At 34.4% G+C, this 20,283-nt stretch overlaps 2 protein-coding genes across 2 annotated transcripts; both read left to right on the forward strand.

The window, feature by feature from the left end:
* The first annotated feature begins 103 nt into the window (after nucleotides 1-103).
* LOC133680208 (chaperone protein dnaJ 11, chloroplastic-like) lies at nucleotides 104-1,892 on the forward strand. Its single transcript, XM_062103016.1, has 2 exons — nucleotides 104-419; nucleotides 1,837-1,892. Exons 1-2 carry the CDS (start codon nucleotides 104-106, stop codon nucleotides 1,890-1,892), a joined length of 372 nt encoding a protein of 123 aa, XP_061959000.1.
* Nucleotides 1,893-8,849: 6,957 nt separating this feature from the next.
* On the forward strand, nucleotides 8,850-12,040 carry LOC133679892 (uncharacterized). The gene is made up of 2 exons (XM_062102619.1): nucleotides 8,850-11,445; nucleotides 11,572-12,040. The coding sequence occupies exon 1, from the start codon at nucleotides 9,141-9,143 to the stop codon at nucleotides 11,118-11,120; it is 1,980 nt and encodes a 659-aa protein (XP_061958603.1). The 5' UTR covers nucleotides 8,850-9,140; the 3' UTR covers nucleotides 11,121-11,445; nucleotides 11,572-12,040.
* The last annotated feature ends 8,243 nt before the right edge of the window (nucleotides 12,041-20,283 follow it).

The raw sequence follows: 20,283 nt of genomic DNA on the forward strand, positions 1-20,283 counted from the left end.
TTCCACTTCATTTCCCCAGATCACCACCTCAAATAAACCTTCCTCGATTCATATCCACTCGTAGCATCTTTTTGACAGGAGACCAAAAGTGGGCATTGACTCAATGGCTACAACTTCCTCGTTCTATGAAGTACTAGGGCTTCCAATGAATACTACTAGCCATGAAATAAAGGCTGCTTATAGAAAACTAGCAAGAACTTGCCACCCTGATGCTGTCTCTATGAATAAAAAAGAAATGTCAGCCTGTGAGTTCATCAAAATCCATGCAGCATATTCAACATTATCGGACCCTGATAAACGTGAAAGATATGATAGAGATCTGTATAGAAACCGCAGGCCTTTTGGGTCTTCTTCAGTGAGGTCAGCAACAATGGCAGCTGCGTCCAGTTATACCAGTAGGAACTGGGAGACTGACCAGTGTTGGTAGTTCTTTTTGCCCTATTTATATTTCCATATTGTACGGCTGTAACGTTAGTGATTAAGCTAGCATGAAAATGGGTGTTGAACCCTTAAACTCTGTTCTTATTGTTGTGTGTCAATGCTTTTGAATGAAAACAGAGGAGATAGAACAGGGAAAAGCCAGAACTAGTCTGTACTTCGTAGAAATGGACATATACTTTAATGTGGATGTCTTGTGTTCCTTTTTGCTTATAATTTGATAAGCCATTATCCTTTCTATTTATTTATTTATTCATAGTTTTAATATATTAAAGTAAAAAAAATCGTGTAAGAATCCTATCCTATCTTTATTCTTTGCACATCACGTAAATGAGTATCACTAAACTTGATATCTATTGGTAACTTTTTTGCTCCCTTTTAAGGTTGCCTATTCTGTTCATGTACGTTACAAATGGTGATGATGGATGAAATTTGAGCTTTTCTGTACAAAATCGATCATGCTGGAATCTCCGAGACAACAGTATCCAGTGAGGCATAGCTCTTGATATTAAGAATAAACTTTAAATATATTAAAATAATATTTTTTAAAAAATAAATTTAATATTAATGAGCACTAAAAAATATTAATTTAAAATAAATAAAATTTAAATTTTTTCAAGAATGTTTTTAAAATATAAAAACAAAAAGACCTTGCTATACTCAAATTCAGCTATTATATTTAGATGCATTATTTCTTATCAGATCTAATTTACTTGCTACTGATTATGAAAACAAAACATGCAGGTATAAAATAGAAATATGCCGTGATACACCCAAATTCGAATGAATTCAAGTTATATTTTATCCGTGATTTCCGAATTATCTTCATGAATTTGAACTCATGGATCTCCCTTGTCCCTCGAGCAGTATATCAAATAATGGGATATTAGTATATGAGCCATGTGTTCGAGGATGTAAACCCAGTTCATCGATCCCTAGTACAGTCAGGCGCACTATTAGAGTTTCAAAGAGATAACCTTTCAATACTAAAATAGTCAGGCACACAGTAGACAGCTGAACTAGACTTTTTGGTGAGTATTTTGGCCAAAATTGAAGCCTTATCTGACTCCATAATAATCTTATCCGAAACACAGATTCATTGGTGTTCGGGCAGCCTAGGTAATCAAACAGGAATGTTACAATCAGGGGCAGAACCGGGGGTGGCAAGCAGGGGCCCGGCCCCTGCAAAACATTTTAAATTTTTTTTATTTAATATTTTTAATTTAAATAAATAAGTTTTTTAATAATATATATTATTGTATTAATTTTGACCTCCCCTGTAAAATGCACCTAGCTCCGCCTGGATACAATTGTCATTACATTTCGGGTATTGAATTTGCAAAGATGTTTTTGTTGCAATTCCTCCTCTCATGCGCTGTCCTGTTCCGTTGCTTGCAGGTGGCCACTTCTGGGCACCAGATTATGAATCATTGCAACGTGTGAGCTTTGTGTGAAAGATGCTATGCTTCGAAGATGACCAATCAACCACATGATAACATTGACATGCCAGCAACACCTGTCGTCTGAGACTCACTTGACTTGCTTTTATATATATTCGTTACTTGACTGGTAGTTCAATTATTTATGTGATTGATTTGCCAGTAAATATTTTAAGCAACTCTTCTTTTATTTTGGGTTTTGGCGTGACTGGCCAGCCTTAACACGACAAAAAAGGACAGTTGATTCAGCATATCCTGATTGGAACTGAAAGAAAAAAGAAAAACAGAGCGCTGTGAGACTGTATAAAATCCTGAAACTGACCAGATGGTGTCAAGACCTTAGAGGGGACCGTGGAATTGGCTATTAGCTACAAGTTTCTAGCAGAGAATGGAGATTGGAATATACAAATTGAGCGAGTCAAGAATCTCGAGGCCGAGTTTTTTCAAACTCCAATTTAACTAACAGCAATGCTTTTAGCACATGAGAATTATGAATGACCTGGAATTGAGTGTCGATTCTTACCGAGGATGTAGAGGGGGAAACAAACTGTACACTTGACCTGCGAATCAAGATTAAATTTTGGGATCAAGATTTTTTTCAAAGTTCTATTTTAGTATGACGATGGCCAAGTCTAATCACATGTTGCCAGTTAAATTTCCTTTCCTTCGAGAAATTGAATGAAATATTTGTAACTTAACTTATAACCTATAAAGAGGTGACAATTACCATACCATCGATCAAATAGATGTAGATCCCACAAAAATATAATCAAAACAAGAATTGTATAAAGAGAGATCAAATAAAATATTAATTAGAATTCTAAAAGAATTTAAATGTAGCATATATATTGGTCAAGGTTTTAATTAAGACAGAAAAACCTAATAAATTATGAAGGTTTTTATATATATATATAAAAAATCCAAGCAAAGTAGGATCCACACTATAAAAACGATAGAGAAAACTATATATAAATAAAAACAGTAAAGAAAGTTATAAAGAAGGATAAATTTGTAAAGTAAAAGTAAAGAACTTGAAAGATAAATTTGTAGAAAAGAATATATATATTATGAAGAATATATAATTTCTCTATTCATATTCATAGAGAATATTAAACATAATAATAATCAAGTAAACTTACTAATATCTTTTAAAAAACAATATTCCAACTTAATAAATAAGAAAACACAAAAGAAAAAAAACTGTAAACTTCTCGGGTTAACACTGTGAACTAAATTAATAGAACAACCTCCCACCATGCATAAATTAAAACATTGTGCGCAAATTCATAAAACACTGCTCACCACACTGTTCATTGAACAATGAAAGAGACTTTTTGGCACTTTGATCCCTGTGTTTTTTATTATTCACAATTTAGTCATGAAACTCCATTCATGTCATGTTTCAATCCTTTAAATTTGAGATACAAGAGAGAGTCAAAAAGTGGAGGAGAAAAAAACTTTCATCAACAACGTTTTCATCATGAAAAAAATTCAATTCTAGTATCACTCGGTTTATCTTAAAGAGAGGATTTCATAAGAGGGTCAGAAAAAATATATCACAATTCAAAAAAATTGTTATAATATGATTTAATTTAACTTTAACTTTTAAGATTGATTATATTGCATGCTGGGGTTGCAAAATAGAGTTATGGAGGTTTTATGATGTTCTTTTGGTTTTTTTTATACTAAAACATATTAATTTTTTTTATAGTCTTGATTTTTCAATAATTAAAAAATATTATAAATGATGAGTAGTTATATTCTCAGCATCAACAACATATTACCCACTATATTTTCTTGAAAAAATTCATGATACGTATAGAATAATCGGTGATAATTTTTATTTTTTTAAAAAAAAAAACAGACGAACTTAAATAGGCTCTCTTCGGCCATCCTTTAAAAACTTCGGCGGGATAGCAGCTAGTTTTTCCTAAATAATATTGGCATGGTCTCGCACGGAAATCATTGTTACTGTTGGCGCGGCTTCGGCAATGAAATGGAAAGAATAGTTGGCTTTTTTTAGGTCCTCCATGTTGCTTGAATATCTGATCCTTCAAATATAAAAGCTTATTAATTTGACCAAATTGCTAAAGATAAAAAAGAATATTTATTTATTTTTAGCATCAACATCAGTCTTTTTATATACAACTAATGGAGTTTGATTTCTGGTCATGGCGTGGAATTAAATTTAAAAAATCCACACACTTGTCAACTCCTGATGAGATCCCCTTCTTTCAATTAGTTAAAAGGCGCTTTACTCCATCTTTTAGGACACCTAGCTTTTTCTCTGTCTGTCTCTGTGCGTTTAATCATTCATTTTTGCTTTATTATCATTGTTTATTAACGTGGATTCATGCGTGTTCTACACAGTAGCGAGATCTTAGACTGCAAATATAGAAAGGTTTGTAGCAGGAGCCCATTACTACTAAGCCTGCAATAGTTGATACTAGTTTCAGACCTAATATGGAGGCCCGATCCACGCTGCAAGCTGTAAACCTGAGTTCGCAAGAGATTTGAAGTTCTGTTCCATGATTTCATCTCTTCAGAAATTCACGAATAGAAGGGTTGGAATGATGGGTGGGATTGATTGGCTAGTTCCAAAAGAACCCTACCTGCTCAATGAAATGAGTTCAAAAACTCCCGAGCCCATTTAGCACGATTCTTCCTCAAGAGTTAACGATGAAGTCACGATAATTTGGGTCTCTAAGTTAAAAATTGCAAGTGCTTGTCTTGCATAGAACAGTTGTGTATTCGATGGCTTTTTTTCAATGAATTAAATCTGATATTACGGTCTTTGAAACCTCCCGATGAATTAAAAAACAGAAAAAAAACTTCTTATTGCTTATGCACTAGCCTGATTTGATGGCGCATGTTGCGTCAATACATGCATGAAGACAGTCTTAACCACTGCGTGGTCCACGTTTGAAATTCGAAAGCGTTGGCAGGAAATTGAAAAACTGTTGCAAGTATTGCCTGGGAATGGGTAGAATTTAAGTGCACGCGACATATCTAAATCGTACAAGACGAAAGAGGTCCATCTTGGATGATTGTTTTTTGGTTTGTCTTCAACTTCTTGGAATCTTCATTGCAGTTTGCAAGGATGCTTGTTGGAAACGAGCAGAGAAAAGGTCTGCATGCCTGAAATTAGCAATGTAAGAAACTTAGAATATTAATTTCCAACCATATACTTATTATCTTTTTTGTTGCAGCAACCAGTAGCCCCCTCTCTACCCCACTCATGGCATCGAACCTGCAATAATTTGAGAGGCCCTCAACCCAAGAGGGTGCTCAAGAATCTCAAACATGTGGCTCTTGTTCATGATCATCTGCTGCCAATTCCTTTCTAAGGATTTTTCTTTCTGCTATAGAAAGCTCAACAATGTCATATACCAGTTATAAAAAATGCCCCATTTGCATCAGTTGATGTTAACTGCTGCCTTGAATAGCTGGCGAAATGATTTTATCGTTAACTCGTGATAAATGAATCATTCTAGACTCTAGCGAGAGCCTATGCTTCCATGTTGATAAACAGTGCCAGGCAAAGTTATGGGCAAGATCACTGGCTCAGTTAAGTAAAACAACGTATGTGCCAAAACCCTGCTACTAGCTCGGTCTTGGAGAGAAGATTATGGCGTATGTCCTGTGCTTAAACTTCTCTGCCAGCTTGTGCACTAGCTGTGGCCCATTGAATCCTAGTTTGTGCATTTTGTCGTCATTATGCTCATTCATTATACCTTCAATTATCTTGCATATTCCCAGAGAGAATTAGCGGGTAAAACCTTATTAGATTAAGTTAGATTCGACCAGCAAGAACCTCATATTTCCTAGAAGAAAGTGAACTTTCATTGCCTTCGATATATTGTTACTAAATTCATATAGAATTTAAGTCTTATCACTTGTATTAGTACTTGCATGGCTGACAACTGAAAGATCAATTAATGGCAGCTTTCGGGTCCTTCTATTGAAGCATAAAATGCTTCAGTCTCTAGTGTTGATCATCCCTGCAATTAAATACTTGAGAAAAACATGTGCTTGAGTAAGTTTTAAGGCTTTAAAGACTCGTTTTATGTATTGTAATGATTGCTTGTTTGAAACTCAGCTATGAACAGATACGGCTTCCACACATTGTTGACGCCAAAAAAATTAATAATTAGACAACTGCAGCATCTTGAACGTTGATAACAAGTATAGCTTTTTTCTTCTTCTAATGTTCATGAAAATATTATTGATATTCCACCATGAATTTCTGCTCAGGTTGCCTAGACACGTGAAAATCAAGAATCAACTCCCATGTCATGAAAAATGAAATCCTGCCTTCGGAGATGTTGCATGAATTATTCTCATGAATTATTTATTGCTATGAGTATGACCCATTCTAAGATTCTATTGATTAGATCTTGACGTTGGCAATGAACAAGAGGTACAGAAACAATCTGTCAATTGCTCTTGAAAGTCTAAATTGATGGTAGCAACCCAGTTTAATCCTATATTTCACTGGATCATAATATCTCAATTGAAAATTCAATGGGTCTTTTTGTGTAGACCATTTCATCCCATTATGGGCCTGATCAGCACCTAGGATTTCCACTCCTAGAGAAAGATGATGCTCCTGTATCATTCCCTCTTTATAAGGGATCAAACTAAGGCGTCCAACTCTGATATCTTTTGATGTAGGAACAGACAGCTAGTTGGCCCTAGAAACCTAAACTGGTGATGGCAGGCAAATTTAATTCAATATCCCACTCGATCATAGCATTTCACGAATAAATTTGGCCTACGGGTAGCATGGTGGACCACGGTCTTACTGGATTACCTAAAGCTGAACAAATTGTTGAAACATATGTTTCCTCCTTGTCAAATCAGGGCCACTCTTTCTTCTTCGGTCATGGAAATCATAAAAATAGTGTTTCTACCAATATGTTGTAGTAACCAGGCTTTGATTTTTTGCATGTACTAAGATCTATGTCTAGCATTGAGCAGGACGCTACTCTCTTCCCATCTTCACCTTTTTCTAGTGCCAAAGATAAGGACAAGTCACCAAAAAAGAAAAAAGGAAAGAAAATTGTAGGTCGAAAAGACGTTAGAATTTCTGCAGCTTCCTAGAAATAACCTTTGCTATAGAATACAATGGACATTGATGCAATGTCTATATCACATGTTGGCCTTGGGAAATATATCAGCTCTACTTTTACTATGCAACCATTATTAGCCATTGTTGCTGAAATAATGAAGCTAGACTAATAAACAGCACAGAAGCAGGGAAGAAAAGGTTTCGGAATTTGGACTATTAGTAGTACATGATTTCCATGTGTGTCTTAGCCAGTTCTGTTCTGATTGCTTTTGTAAACGGCTATTTTTGGTTTTCAACCTATTTTTAAATAAATAGTGGTGAAATAATACAATTGAAGATACAAATATTATTTTTATAAAATATTGTTATTTAGAAAAACAATATCTATTAAAAAAATATTCAATGGATATGAGAGAGAAGATAAAAAAAAAAAATAATTTGAAAAGCATATTCTGATTCTGATTGTCAAAAAAAAAAATTTAATGAAAGAAGTTCAATAAATATAAAAAAATATCATAAACAGTGAACTCAAGTAGATTATACTCCCTAGTCCCGCTACTGCTCCAAAGGTAAGTTTGACCCATTTCACCGGATTCACTGTTCCTTGCAGCGGCAGGACAAGTTCGCACACCTGAAGTTATTGATTCTTGCAAAATCTAATGTAGACCTTGCCCAAAAATACTCCCAAAACTCGGCCTATCAATGCAAAAATAGAATGTTGATTGCGCAAGTCGGCTCGAGAAAACCGAACTGACAGTCAAACCAATAAAAATAAATAAAGGAATCTGATTCAATCCTAACCCTTACGGCTGCAGAAGTGAAAATCACAAATGATGATGCCTAACTCTAATCCCACACATCCAGCAAGAGTTAAAAAAAGCCAGAAACGCAAGTGTTCAACGCAAAAACTATCCGGCTCCAGAGAAAAAACTGACTCAAACCTGATAGTTCCTAGTGAGGCTCAGAATGAAGTTCTGGATGAAACATTGCTATATAAAAATCCAAACATTTGACATCCACTGGTCAACTCCAATTACAGTAGCTCTAGTACCACACTTATTGCCTAAACCCTAGCTAGCTCAGATTCAATTACCATAAAACATATAAAAAAAATCTGGATCATGTTTGTGTTACTCTTGCTTCGATTTTCATGTTATTTTCATGGACATTAAGTCGTTAAAACATCTCTAAAATGAGAAGGATTTGGAAGGCCCTACTGCAGATAACATTTTCTATATACCTTTTACTGTAATTGGTTAGTTTGTTGGAATTTGGATGGTCAGCTTTCTGTATATGGTGAGGTGATTAGTCTGGAATTATAAATTACAATGCCCATTATCGAGGGTGATCCAAAATGAAAAGCCTTGTCCTCTGATTAATCCTTCAAAATCACAACTTGAAATCCAAGCTCTACAAGCTGAGAGGGACAGAGACCTTAAATTGTCTGAGCTCGTTTATGGCAATCACATACAAAGATAGCTCTCTCGAATTTATGCCTTGGTTTGATGTTTGCTTCTTTTTTTTATCTCCTAATTGTTGTGGCAAAGCTAGAACTATTTGTTGAAGGGGGTGAATTAAGACAAGGTGCATTAGTGCGATTTTATTTGGACTTGTATGAAAAGGAAGAAGAGTACTGAAGGAGAAAGTACAAAATATCAAGGGAGCACAACTGCCACCTTCACTATGATCCAGCTTCTCCCTGTCTAATTTATGTTTAAGGCTGGGCTTTAGTGATGATTAAGTTTATTTACTATTATTTAGATTATTATTATTATCTCACTTTAAAAAAATAAAAAAATCAAGGGTGGTCCAATGCCCTTGGGGTATCACTGTCGCATGTATTGCTTTATAAAGTCCTTGCCAGCCAAACTCGCTGCCTATATATAACGTAACTTCGAGAAAATGACGTTTGACCATTACATCTTCTCCCCTCTCTTCCTCTCACAAAACTCACCAACCACCACCGTCACCACCACAACGACCACCATTAGCACCTCCACCACCACCTAAGGTGGATACAAACAAAGTCACGAAGCATAGAGACCATAAAGTGCCCACAACTAATCGGATCGTCTTAGGGACACGCGAACCAATTCATCAAGACCCTTGTGTCTCCCAACATTCATTGATTGTGGATTATTTTCTAACAAGGCTGGTTGATTAGAATTCTACGATTCTAGTCTGCTTTGGCCATGGCGGACATTGTGAAAGAGATCTTGGCAAGGCCAATACAATTAGCAGACCAAGTGACAAAATTGGCAGATGAGGCGCAAACTTTCAAACAAGATTGTCTAGAACTCAAAGCCAAAACAGAGAAGCTAGCAGGGCTTTTACGCCAAGCCGCTCGTGCCAGCAATGATCTTTATGAACGTCCAACAAGGCGAATCATCGATGGCACAGAACAAGTGCTTGACAAGGCCCTCGCTCTTGTTGTCAAATGCCGCGCCAGCAACATAATGATAAGAATGTTCACGATCAGCCCTGCTGCCGCATTTCGAAAAATCTCGATGCAGCTAGAGAATTCAATAGGAGATGTTTCTTGGCTCTTACGTGTATCAGCTTCCGCTGCTGATCGCGATGATGAGTATTTAGGCCTGCCTCCTATTGCTGCCAATGAGCCAATTCTGTGTCTTATATGGGAACAAGTTGCAATACTTTTTACGGGGAGCTTAGAAGATAGATCGGATGCTGCAGCTTCATTGGTTTCTTTGGCTAGAGATAATGACAGGTATGGAAAGTTGATTATCGAGGAAGGTGGAGTTGCACCATTGTTAAAGTTGGCTAAAGAAGGAAAAATGGAAGGTCAAGAAAATGCTGCTAGGGCTATTGGGCTTTTAGGGCGTGATCCAGAAAGCGTCGAACAGATTGTGAATGCTGGGGTTTGCACTGTGTTTGCGAAAATCCTCAAAGAAGGCCACATGCAAGTTCAGTGTGTGGTGGCTTGGGCTGTTTCTGAATTGGCTGCACATCATCCGAAATGTCAAGACCATTTTGCGCAGAACAACACGATTCGGTTTCTTGTCAGTCATCTTGCGTTTGAGACGATCCAAGAACATAGTAAGTACTTAATTGCACTCAAGCATAATATGTCGATTCATTCAGCAGTGATGGCCAGTAATAGTACTAGTCCTGATGAAGATGAACCAGCAACAAAAAGTCATCCTCCAGTGGATAATAAAAATCCTAGCCAGATGCACAGTGTGGTGACCAATACTATGGCAATGAGAAGTCAGACACTAAGTAATACCCAGCCAACACAAACCCAAACCCAAACCCAAACTCAAAACCTCTCAACACATCACCCCAACTATAATCATCCAAACCTTGCAAAAGGAAACCACAATATTCCGAAACAACAGCATAATCACCATGTGTCTTTGGCCGGGACTAGCATCAAAGGAAGGGAATTTGAAGATCCTGCTACAAAAGCACAGATGAAGGCAATGGCAGCAAGAGCACTTTGGCAACTAGCAAGGGGAAATGTCGCCATATGCCGTACCATCACAGAGTCCAGAGCGCTTTTATGCTTTGCAGTTTTGTTAGAGAAAGGTCACGACGAAGTTCAATCCTATTCAGCAATGGCATTGATGGAAATCACAGCGGTAGCTGAACAAAATTCTGACTTGAGACGCTCTTCGTTCAAACCTACATCCCCTGCGGTCAAAGCAGTGGTCGACCAATTACTAAAAGTAGTTGAGAAAGCAGACTCGGACCTCCTCACACCATGCGTCCAGGCTATTGGCAACTTGTCAAGGACTTTTAGAGCAACAGAAACTAGGATGATTGGGCCATTGGTGAAGCTATTGGATGAAAGGGAACCTGAGGTTACTATGGAGGCAGTAATTGCCCTCAACAAGTTCGCGTCGTCAGATAATTTCCTATGTGTGACTCACTCCAAGGCTATTATTGCCGCAGGAGGTGCCAAACACCTAATTCAACTTGTTTACTTCGGTGAACAAATGGTTCAAATTCCCTCTTTGATTCTCCTAAGCTTCATTTCATTGCATTGCCCTGACAGTGAGATTCTTGCAAATGAAGAGGTCCTTATTGTGCTAGAGTGGTCAACAAAGCAGGCTCATTTGATAGGAGAGCCCGAAATCGAGTCTTTGTTGCCGGAAGCAAAGAGTAGATTGGAACTGTATCAATCAAGAGGATCGAAAGGATTCCATTAACTCAATAATTATTTCAGGAAATATGATGAGATTCTTTATCTTTTTCTTGTTTTTGTTCTCTTACACTGCACGTAAATTAGTATCACTGTTATCATTGATGCTGCGGTAACTAATTGCTTAGAAAGGTACCTAATTAAATGCCTGTAGGACAAGCTTCTTGCATTCTATTTCAATTGTTAACCAACATCATCTTATTATCATCTACTGAATAGCTTGTTTTACATTTTGTTCTATGTATACTTGTCGACTGAGGCTTGTCTAGCGGCACCATACATAGAAAGGAACTCCGCCCTGAGGTCAAATAACCTGGCATCGAACCTTCAGGGTAAATTTTGAAAGCAGAGATTTCATCCTTCTTCAAATTTTAGCATGCAAAAACTTGAATGATAGCTTTTCTTTTTTCTTTACTTGAATGACACTCTGATGTCAAATTAGTACGGTTTATTATCAGGCGCCAGAATCCGCTTAGTGCCGTGATACCATAGCTGATAACAAGTACTGTGTCACCATCACCGCTGCCGCGATTACTGAGGACCACCAACACCACCAGTACTCAACATCCACCACTGATCCAACCATGCGGAAAGCTGCGATAGCTGCTATTCGAACTCAGCAACATATACTCCATTTGCTAAGTAATTTGTTGCCAGTAGCATCTGGCTTGCCAGTCCAATTTGAGAATAGGACTCTATGATTTGTTCATGATGTAAGGCTGATAGCAAGTTTCACCAGTATTCATCAAAAAGACATCCATTATTGTAGAAAGGCTGTTTCTTGACCAAATTTCCCTATTCTGACAGAAAGAAACTAGTCTCCGATGTTAAATGGCATTTTGCTATGGCCAATGTCAAAGTTAATCATTAAGATGTAACAAAACATGAAGGATTTATTACAAGCAAATTCAACGGGAGTACCCTGTACTATGTTGTTCGATGGAGATAGTTCAAGTTTAATGGAAGGTTTAATACTAAATAATACATTGTGACAATGACATGACACTACCTAAACAATCCATGAGATTGGACCTGCAAACTTTTGAGTTAATTTGGAAATATGGGAGCCCGAGCTTGAGATGATCGCATGGAGTTGCAAGGGATTTGATTAGTGCATATTGATGTTGTAGAAATTTGACTTTTTTATTGTATTGTTTTTCACTGTAAACTAAAACTATATTTTCAATTTTGAAAATATATTAAAATATTTTTATATATTTTTTTTAATGTCAATACAATAAAACCATAAAAAAAAACATTAGAAAATTAATTTAATATTTTTTTAAGTAAAATATACTTTTAAAATACAGTAAAGCCGTTCTCCACATCCCCATTGATTTGAATAGATGGCCTCCCCTAATTTAGAAGCTCTGAAATTTACCATTGACATGCTAACGAGCTAAACAATTAGGTTGTTCATCCCAAAAATAGAAAAGAAAAACAATTAGGTTTTTTTGCAGCAACAAGGTTAACGGGTCATAGAAGTACTCATGGGCTGGTCCGAGGTTTGAGTCTTGATGCCTGAGAAAATTGCCTAGTAAAATAATTGCTCAAGGGCCGGGCCATGAACAAGTTTAATTGATTTCTTTATTTCTTTTTTTTTTCATAGTTGTCTGACATCACTCAATAATTGATTTGGAAAAGAGTATAGGTTATAGGATTATAGATCAATTTACAAATCAATTTATAAATCATCGATTAACGCTAAGAATTGTTTTTATTAAGAGAAATATCATTTTATTTTATTTTTAATTTTCTAGAACTTACTTAATCAAATTTAAATTACAAAACAACTAAATTAAATCTGCTAAATTTTACTTTTATTATTATTATTGAACTTGAAACATGTTCAAATCACACCTTGTGTCATGAGTGTCTTGAGATTAGCCTCTTTATCTGTTACGAGTTTAATAATCATGCTTCTCACAATCATTTAGATGGTGGTTTAGTAGTAAAAGCTTGGAATCAAAAAAATTGTTTCCTCTGTTGTTTCAGGTTGGAGTCTTGTAGTTACTCATATAATGGCCACTGGAGACCTATATGGTTGTTAATTTCAGGGGCCGTGGAATTAATCGACATGCGTACAAGTTAGCCCGAACATCCACGTTAAACTAAAATTTTAAAAAAAATCAATAAAAAAAACAATCATGCTTCTCTCTTTTTGTTTCTTACATGAAATTTCTGATTAGTCCATAAAAAAACACCCACCTTCAAGATCTGCTCCGTCCAGTCCGAACAAAAAAAAAAAACACAACACAAGTGGAAGGCTAGAGATCGACAGAGGTGGTGGCAACTCTGAGCACCGGCTCCAATATTAAAACCACCGGCGAATTATTGGTTGGCATACACTTAAATTTATCGTAATTTTCAGTTCATTGAGAAGCCACTCATAAATTATGTAAGGAATTTTTTTTATTTTTGAATATTATAGTCAAATTCCATTATGAATGTTAGTAAATTCTGCTTCGAGATCTCTTACAATGGCATCAGATAACATTTCTAACCACTGTTATTAGAATTTACATTGCTCTCCTGGGTGTTATGTACCTGTGGTCAGTCTCATAATTTGGGACCCCCCTTCCCCTTCCCTCCATGACTTTTCCTCTCCATTTTTATGATTAAATAAAGGGTTTTTTAATTCATGTTCGGTACTCTTACTGACTATGATCATCCTATTATCAATAGTCAGCAGCGTGTAATTATTTTAAATTTTAATACCATCTTAATGTGAGGTTAGTCTTATTCTACTTCTATGGTCAATGTTTATGACATGAAAAAAAAATGAAAATTTTTTTGCTTCAGGTTAATAATTTTTAATGTTTTTTTATTATTTTGATATACTTAATATTAAAAATAAAAAATATTATTTTAATATATTTTTAAACAAAAATATTTTTTTTAAAAAAAACCACAATTTCAAATACTATTTAAGTGTTACTCCATTAAGGCACTTCTTTTCTACTTGCAGTGTCTTGTAATTTGGATAGGGAAGTTAGTCTGGTATTATACATCAATAGATCAAGGTTTATCTATGAATTAATTAAATTAAATTAAAGATTAGAAAAAAAATGTAATTAGTCTAGTATTATCCATCAATAGATCAAGTTTTATCTATGAATTAATTAAATTAAATTAAAGCTTAGAAAAAAAAACTAAGTCCATTGAGATGGAATAGGCGTGGAGGAGTCAAGAGTGGAATTCTTGTATTATGATTATATAAAAAAACTCATCACTAAACCTGCCTCTCTTTGTTTATTTATTGACTTTTTTCAGCCAGAATATAATTTTTATAAACAAATATTGTCACGTAGGCCCGTGCCGAAAATACTAGATATTGGTTTCCGAATTTACATGTCGGGTGCTGCAGTTTTCATATAAGCAAATCTAAGACTGGACGACACTCTGAGGACTCCAGTCCAATTCGCTTTTAGCCTTTACAATGAATATTCCTCCCAAGCGAAACCAATAACATGTTTTTTTTTTTTATGGTTTAACCATGTGTTTTTTTAATATATTTTTTATGTATTTTAAAATTATTTAATATACTAAAATTAAAAATATATTTTAAAATATATTATTTTAATATATTTAAATTTTTAAAATAATTTAAAAAATATCTATTATCACAATATCAAGCACTACTTAAAACTAGACAACACCTCATTATTTAAGGTTCAATTGAGTCCTTGCAACCGTTAAAAACCGAGATTGTCAAAGGGATATATTCAAATTGGATTACAGTAGATTGGATCTAATTTGTTTAATAAAACGGATTGAATTGAATCCTGTAAATTTAAAATGGATATTTTAATTGTTGATTTAGATTGTATCAGGTTTGCATCGTATCTAAATATCTATTAAATTTATCATTCAATTTCTTTTTTCTTTTTTTTTCAAAAAACATTCACTACATTCAAAATCATGATTTGATGTAAAGTGAAATCCAACCACTACATGATGAGAAAATATGTTATGATAATATTTCACGTGTTAATTTAAATAAATAAAAATTCAAAACGTCTGAACATTAAGAAATCAAATTATCCAGGGAAAACCTAAATTAAAGGTCAAGATTAATTTAAATTAAACAAGAAGTATCGAAAAAATAAAAGAATACTTATTCAAGGCACAACTTGAATGACATGGAAGGAAATCCTAGTGATTTACAAAGAACAATCTTGGAATGGATAAAAATTTCAGATTGAATCAAGACGTTGTAAATTATTTTTTACAGGATTGATCTCGAGACTTAATAATGTGATTGTTAAAAATAAATATATTATTATTTCATACAAGAATAAACCCTAAAGCTAGACCTAGACCTAGTGCCGTATCTATACCTATTTTTTAAGATATTATATTTATTAAAAATCATGTCAATATTAATTTCATACAGGATTTTTATTGGACTACATCGAGGTAGATTAAAATTTGATCAATTTAATAAATGAGTTAATGGGTTTGGATTGTAATCATACTCTAAACATAGAAATTATATACCATATCCATTTAATTATATCGGATTCCGATCAAATTCAGATTAAGATTTGATCTCTTGACAGACCTAGCTGACACCTTTTTTTTTAACAAAAGAAAAGGCAAAGGAAAAGAAGAAAGGAAAAGAGAAGGAATAGATCATGGCCAATAAGAGGCCAAATCGAGGCCATGCCAATTGATTGAAATATTTGATGAATTGGACTGCGTAGAAGCAAAGCAGGATGTGGGGCTGATGAATTAATTCGGGAAACTCATAATGTAATGTCGCCAAATACTATTTGGTATATCTTGTGTGCTCTATACCATTGCTGTTTCACCATCCACGGCAAAAAAAAAAGGAATAGATTTCGTATAATTTCCTGACTTATCTACACCTTTTCCCATCATTTTTTTTACCAAATACCATTAAAGTGGAATTGATTACCATCTGGGGTCGGTCAGAACGCTTTCGACCGAATGGAGGCAAAGCAACTCGGTATCTTATTCTTTCAACTACAAGCTCGGTAGAAAACGCCAGCCTCTCGAGAAATGGCAACCGAGTGAACCTTTTTTTTTTAAAAAAAAAAGGGCTAAGAATCTGGATAGATATCAACTATGTATCACGTCTCATGGCACCACAAACAAATCATTTAGAGTATTTCTGGCATCGCCTAAAAAGTAACTCTTAGCTTCGAGTTACAGATTTAAATTCGTTTTTCTATGAACAATACATGACAAACTTTAAACTATAAATAATGTAATATAAATCTTGCTCTGTAATTTGTTTTGTTCTTGCGATTTAAATAATTACATATCATGTTGTATTTGAAATAATAATAGTAATTAATAAAATAGAAAGACTTGTACAGACTAAGAAAGATCATAAACGTATACAAGGAAGCAGTATATCTGCAAATCTCTTCGTAATATTATATATTTTAACTGTTTTTATATTTTTTACGAGTATAAAATAGAATAAATTATAAAATTATTATTCACACATTAAAATTTATAATATAAATTATAATTTTTAAAAACATAAATGACAAGTTTTTTTAAAAAAAATTATTCTCAACCGGGCTAGTTAATTTGTGCTGCAAAAAAAGCCTCATCTTCAAGCCGAAGGCTCCTTGATTTTATCACATTTTATTAGTGCCTACTAATGACAATCAAAATAAAAAGCAGTGTGCCATGTTTTCACTGTAATAGACTATCGATAAACTATTCTACGACGGTGGAGGAGCCAAACAGTACACTACCACTAGTCTTCTTTTAACTCCTCTCTGAAAAGAACACGGCTGCGAACGGGAGAGCCCTTTATTTTCCGAGTAAAGGAAAAGGTTGTTTTTGATAACCTTCTGCTCCTATCTGGCTCTGTTAACCAGCCTGGCTCTCTTGAATAGTACAATTGACCACTCTCTGCCCTGGTCCTGGATAGGGTTTGAGATTTACAGGCAAATTTCTGCCTCTCATTATTTTAAAATCTACAACTCTCAAATCTTTGCAGCGCCTATCCACCATTAGAATAATGGAAATGAGTCGGGATTTGCTAGAGCAAAAAGGGTAAAAAAATCCTGGGTCAGAAGAAGGCAGAGTGAAAAAAGTAGAGGCTATATCAGGGATCATCATTAATTCTATGAGAAAATAGTTTATGATTGGATTCCTAGCATTAATTTTTCTACTTAGGAAAGAAAGAAAGGATAAAATGACCACAAAAAATCAAAAGAAGCAAAAGGATTGTGGGTAGTAAAGTTAATTAATCACACTGTTTCTTCCCACATGATGCATTGAAGTTTGAAGCTTGCCTCATGGAATAGAAGGACAAGACCTCGTTGATAAGTCCAATCCAACACATGCTTTGACTGTCAACTGACCACCTTTGACTAGTCTTCTCCCTCTCAGGCACACATCTAAACTCAAAATTCCACCACTATGGAGTGTGTTCGATATTAAAATTGTTACTGTGGCTGTGATTTTAAAAAACATATATTTGATTAAAATTATAATTGAAATTGAGGTTAAATAAAAAATAGTTTAATGTATTTAGTTAAAAAAATACTTTTCAAATTGAGGTTATAAAATAATTAAAAAATATTTTTAATTTAAATATTGTAGATTTAACTAATATTATTACATCATGAAATAAATAATATTTATATCAATTTTTTTATTATTCCATTAAACTATATGCAATGTCATCACATACGAAATATATCCAACAATGACTATATTTTTCATGATTTCTTAAGTACGCAACAATAAAAACTGAATTTTTTATTACGTCATCAAGCGATATTCTTCTAATTTTTTGAATAAAACACAAATTAAAATAAAAATAAAAACTGAATTTTTTTAACTGGGTTGGACCCAGCAAGAACATAATTGAAATTGTGATCAAATTCCACAAATGCTACCAAGAAAAATCACTTTTTTTCTGTTACCAAACACTGGTATATGTGGTTGCCGGTGAACCTCACCCGCAACCACATCACCAAACAACGTCTAAAGCCATGTTTGTGAACACACTTCTAACTGTGTTCTTTTAAAATTTAAATTATTTTTATTAAATTATTTTTTTATATTTTCATATCATTTTAATATGCTGATCTTAAAAATAATTTTTAAATAATAAAAAAACATTATTTTGATATATTTTTAAGCGAAAAACACTTTTAACGACAACCGCTACCATAATTCCAAACAGATCCTTATTAAGCGATTAGATTAGGAAATGCTCTAATGAGATATAGCGAGCTCCTACATCTAATATCCTTAAATTCAGTAAGCGTTGAGAGAAGTAGAGCTGCTGAAACTAGTATTTTTTGTCTCAACCAAACACTAACCCTAGATATATACAGAGGTGGTGAGTTGTTAAACCCAACATTCTTGAGTTTGGTCAAGTGTTGAACGTAAATGCATGTGCCTTTAATAATCTTATTAGGCTCTGTATTGGATCACGAGATTTATGAGAGTTACAAATATTTTTCATTTGATGTGTCGCTTATATTATTTTTCTTTTTGACACTTAAGAGATGTTTAATCCTATCAAGGAAATAAGACTTTTTTAGTCATCTTCTCCACCAAAGAGTAAGAATCATTATCTATAAAGACTCATTGAATCATTAAAAGAAGAAGGTTTTGAATCTTCATTCTCGTTTGTATGTTTATTTTTAGAGTCTTTTTCTAAAATATTATAGCATTTTTCTTTTAAAAAAGTATTTATTTAAGCATCGGAAGTAAGTCTAAATAACCCTAAAGTGTTAGGGGCTTCAATGTCCTCTACACCTAGAGTACCAGAGGCATCGCCCGCAGGGGCTTGAGGCAACCTTCATCTCCTTTCAAGTTTACTAGCATCAGTGGAGAGAAAGATTTCTCATGTGAGGAGAACTACTCTCCCCTCTCGCCTAGGATGGATGTTGGGGCTCCATCCCCTCTGACTATAGGCCCAATTTGATGGACCTTTGTCCCCTGCTATTTATCTTGATCTTATGTTGGAATCAGAACTCCTCATAAGAGGCAATAACATCCTTAATCTAACTTTTTCCTAGTCCGTTTTTTATTCAAAGTAAAGAAGAAGAAGAAAAGAGCTTTCTATGGGAAAAACCTAAAATGACAGTTTTGTTCTCAAATTAGACCGAGATTGGCTCAAGATTTTTTCACTAGATCGTTTCTCAAAAGTTATAAAGAGCAAAAGTAAAAGAAAAGTTGGGAGCAAGAATGACTAGGGTTATAAATGAAATAATCACCCACCCACACTGTTAGATAGAGTGACCTTTCATGTTATCTCAGATCTCTAGAAATCCACTCAATTATTGTATTAAATGCAAAATACCATTTTATTTCTCAATGGACACCTCCTTCAACAAAGACGAGCTACCTAGCCACAAGAATCCCAACAATTGTGTATGAGACATACAAATATTATGAAAAAGGTAAAAAGACTCTTATTTACTACTGATAAACTTTAAAGATTTTTATGTGTTGAATATATAAAGATTTATGAGTCTACTGATAGATCAACTTTTTTTTTTTTTACTTGGATCCTTATTTTAAAGGAATTAGAGAAAGGGTAATAATCAATCATCCTTAGGTTCATCCAGGTATTGTGCCCAAACATACATGGATCAAGCGAGTTACCAGATCCAATATCCTTAGGCTCAACCGAGTATTGAGCCTTGATATATATAGGTCGAGGCGAGGTTTCAAACCTAGCAATCTTGGGCTCAGTCAAGCATTGATTCCAAGCATATAAAGGTTTGGTGAGCTGTCGGACCCAATACCATTGGGATCAACCAAACACCGAGTCTTAACATATAGGGTATGACAAATTGTCAGATCCAATGTCCTTGGGCTTAAGCAAACGCTAAGCCTCGATATATACAAGTCTAGTGAGCTTCTAGACCTAGTATCCCCGAGCCTAGCCAAGTGCTGAGCCCAAGTGCAAGCGGCTTTAAGAATTTTGTTAGGCTTCAAATTAGATCATAAGATTTTGATGAGCAGGAGATTTTTTTCATCTTTTACACATAAAAGATGTTAAACACTATTAGAAAAATTTAACTTTTTAGTCCTCCTTATCACTAAAGGTAAGAATTATTGGGTTATAAATACACATTAAGTACTTAAAAGAAGAAGGTTTTAAATTTTCATTCTCAATTGCATATTTATTGTCAGAGTATTTTTCTAAAATATTATAA

Source organism: Populus nigra, chromosome 19, assembly GCF_951802175.1.
Source record: "Populus nigra chromosome 19, ddPopNigr1.1, whole genome shotgun sequence".
NCBI classification, from domain to species: Eukaryota; Viridiplantae; Streptophyta; class Magnoliopsida; order Malpighiales; family Salicaceae; genus Populus; species Populus nigra.

Excerpts from the sequence above, each read along its gene's own strand:
- LOC133680208 (XM_062103016.1), top strand. The coding sequence starts at position 104 with ATGGCTACAACTTCCTCGTTCTATGAAGTACTAGGGCTTCCAATGAAT. Across the intron at positions 420-1,836 it reads GAACTGGGAGACTGACCAGT|GTGGCCACTTCTGGGCACCA; the intron begins GTTGGTAGTTCT and ends CGTTGCTTGCAG.
- LOC133679892 (XM_062102619.1), top strand. The coding sequence starts at position 9,141 with ATGGCGGACATTGTGAAAGAGATCTTGGCAAGGCCAATACAATTAGCA.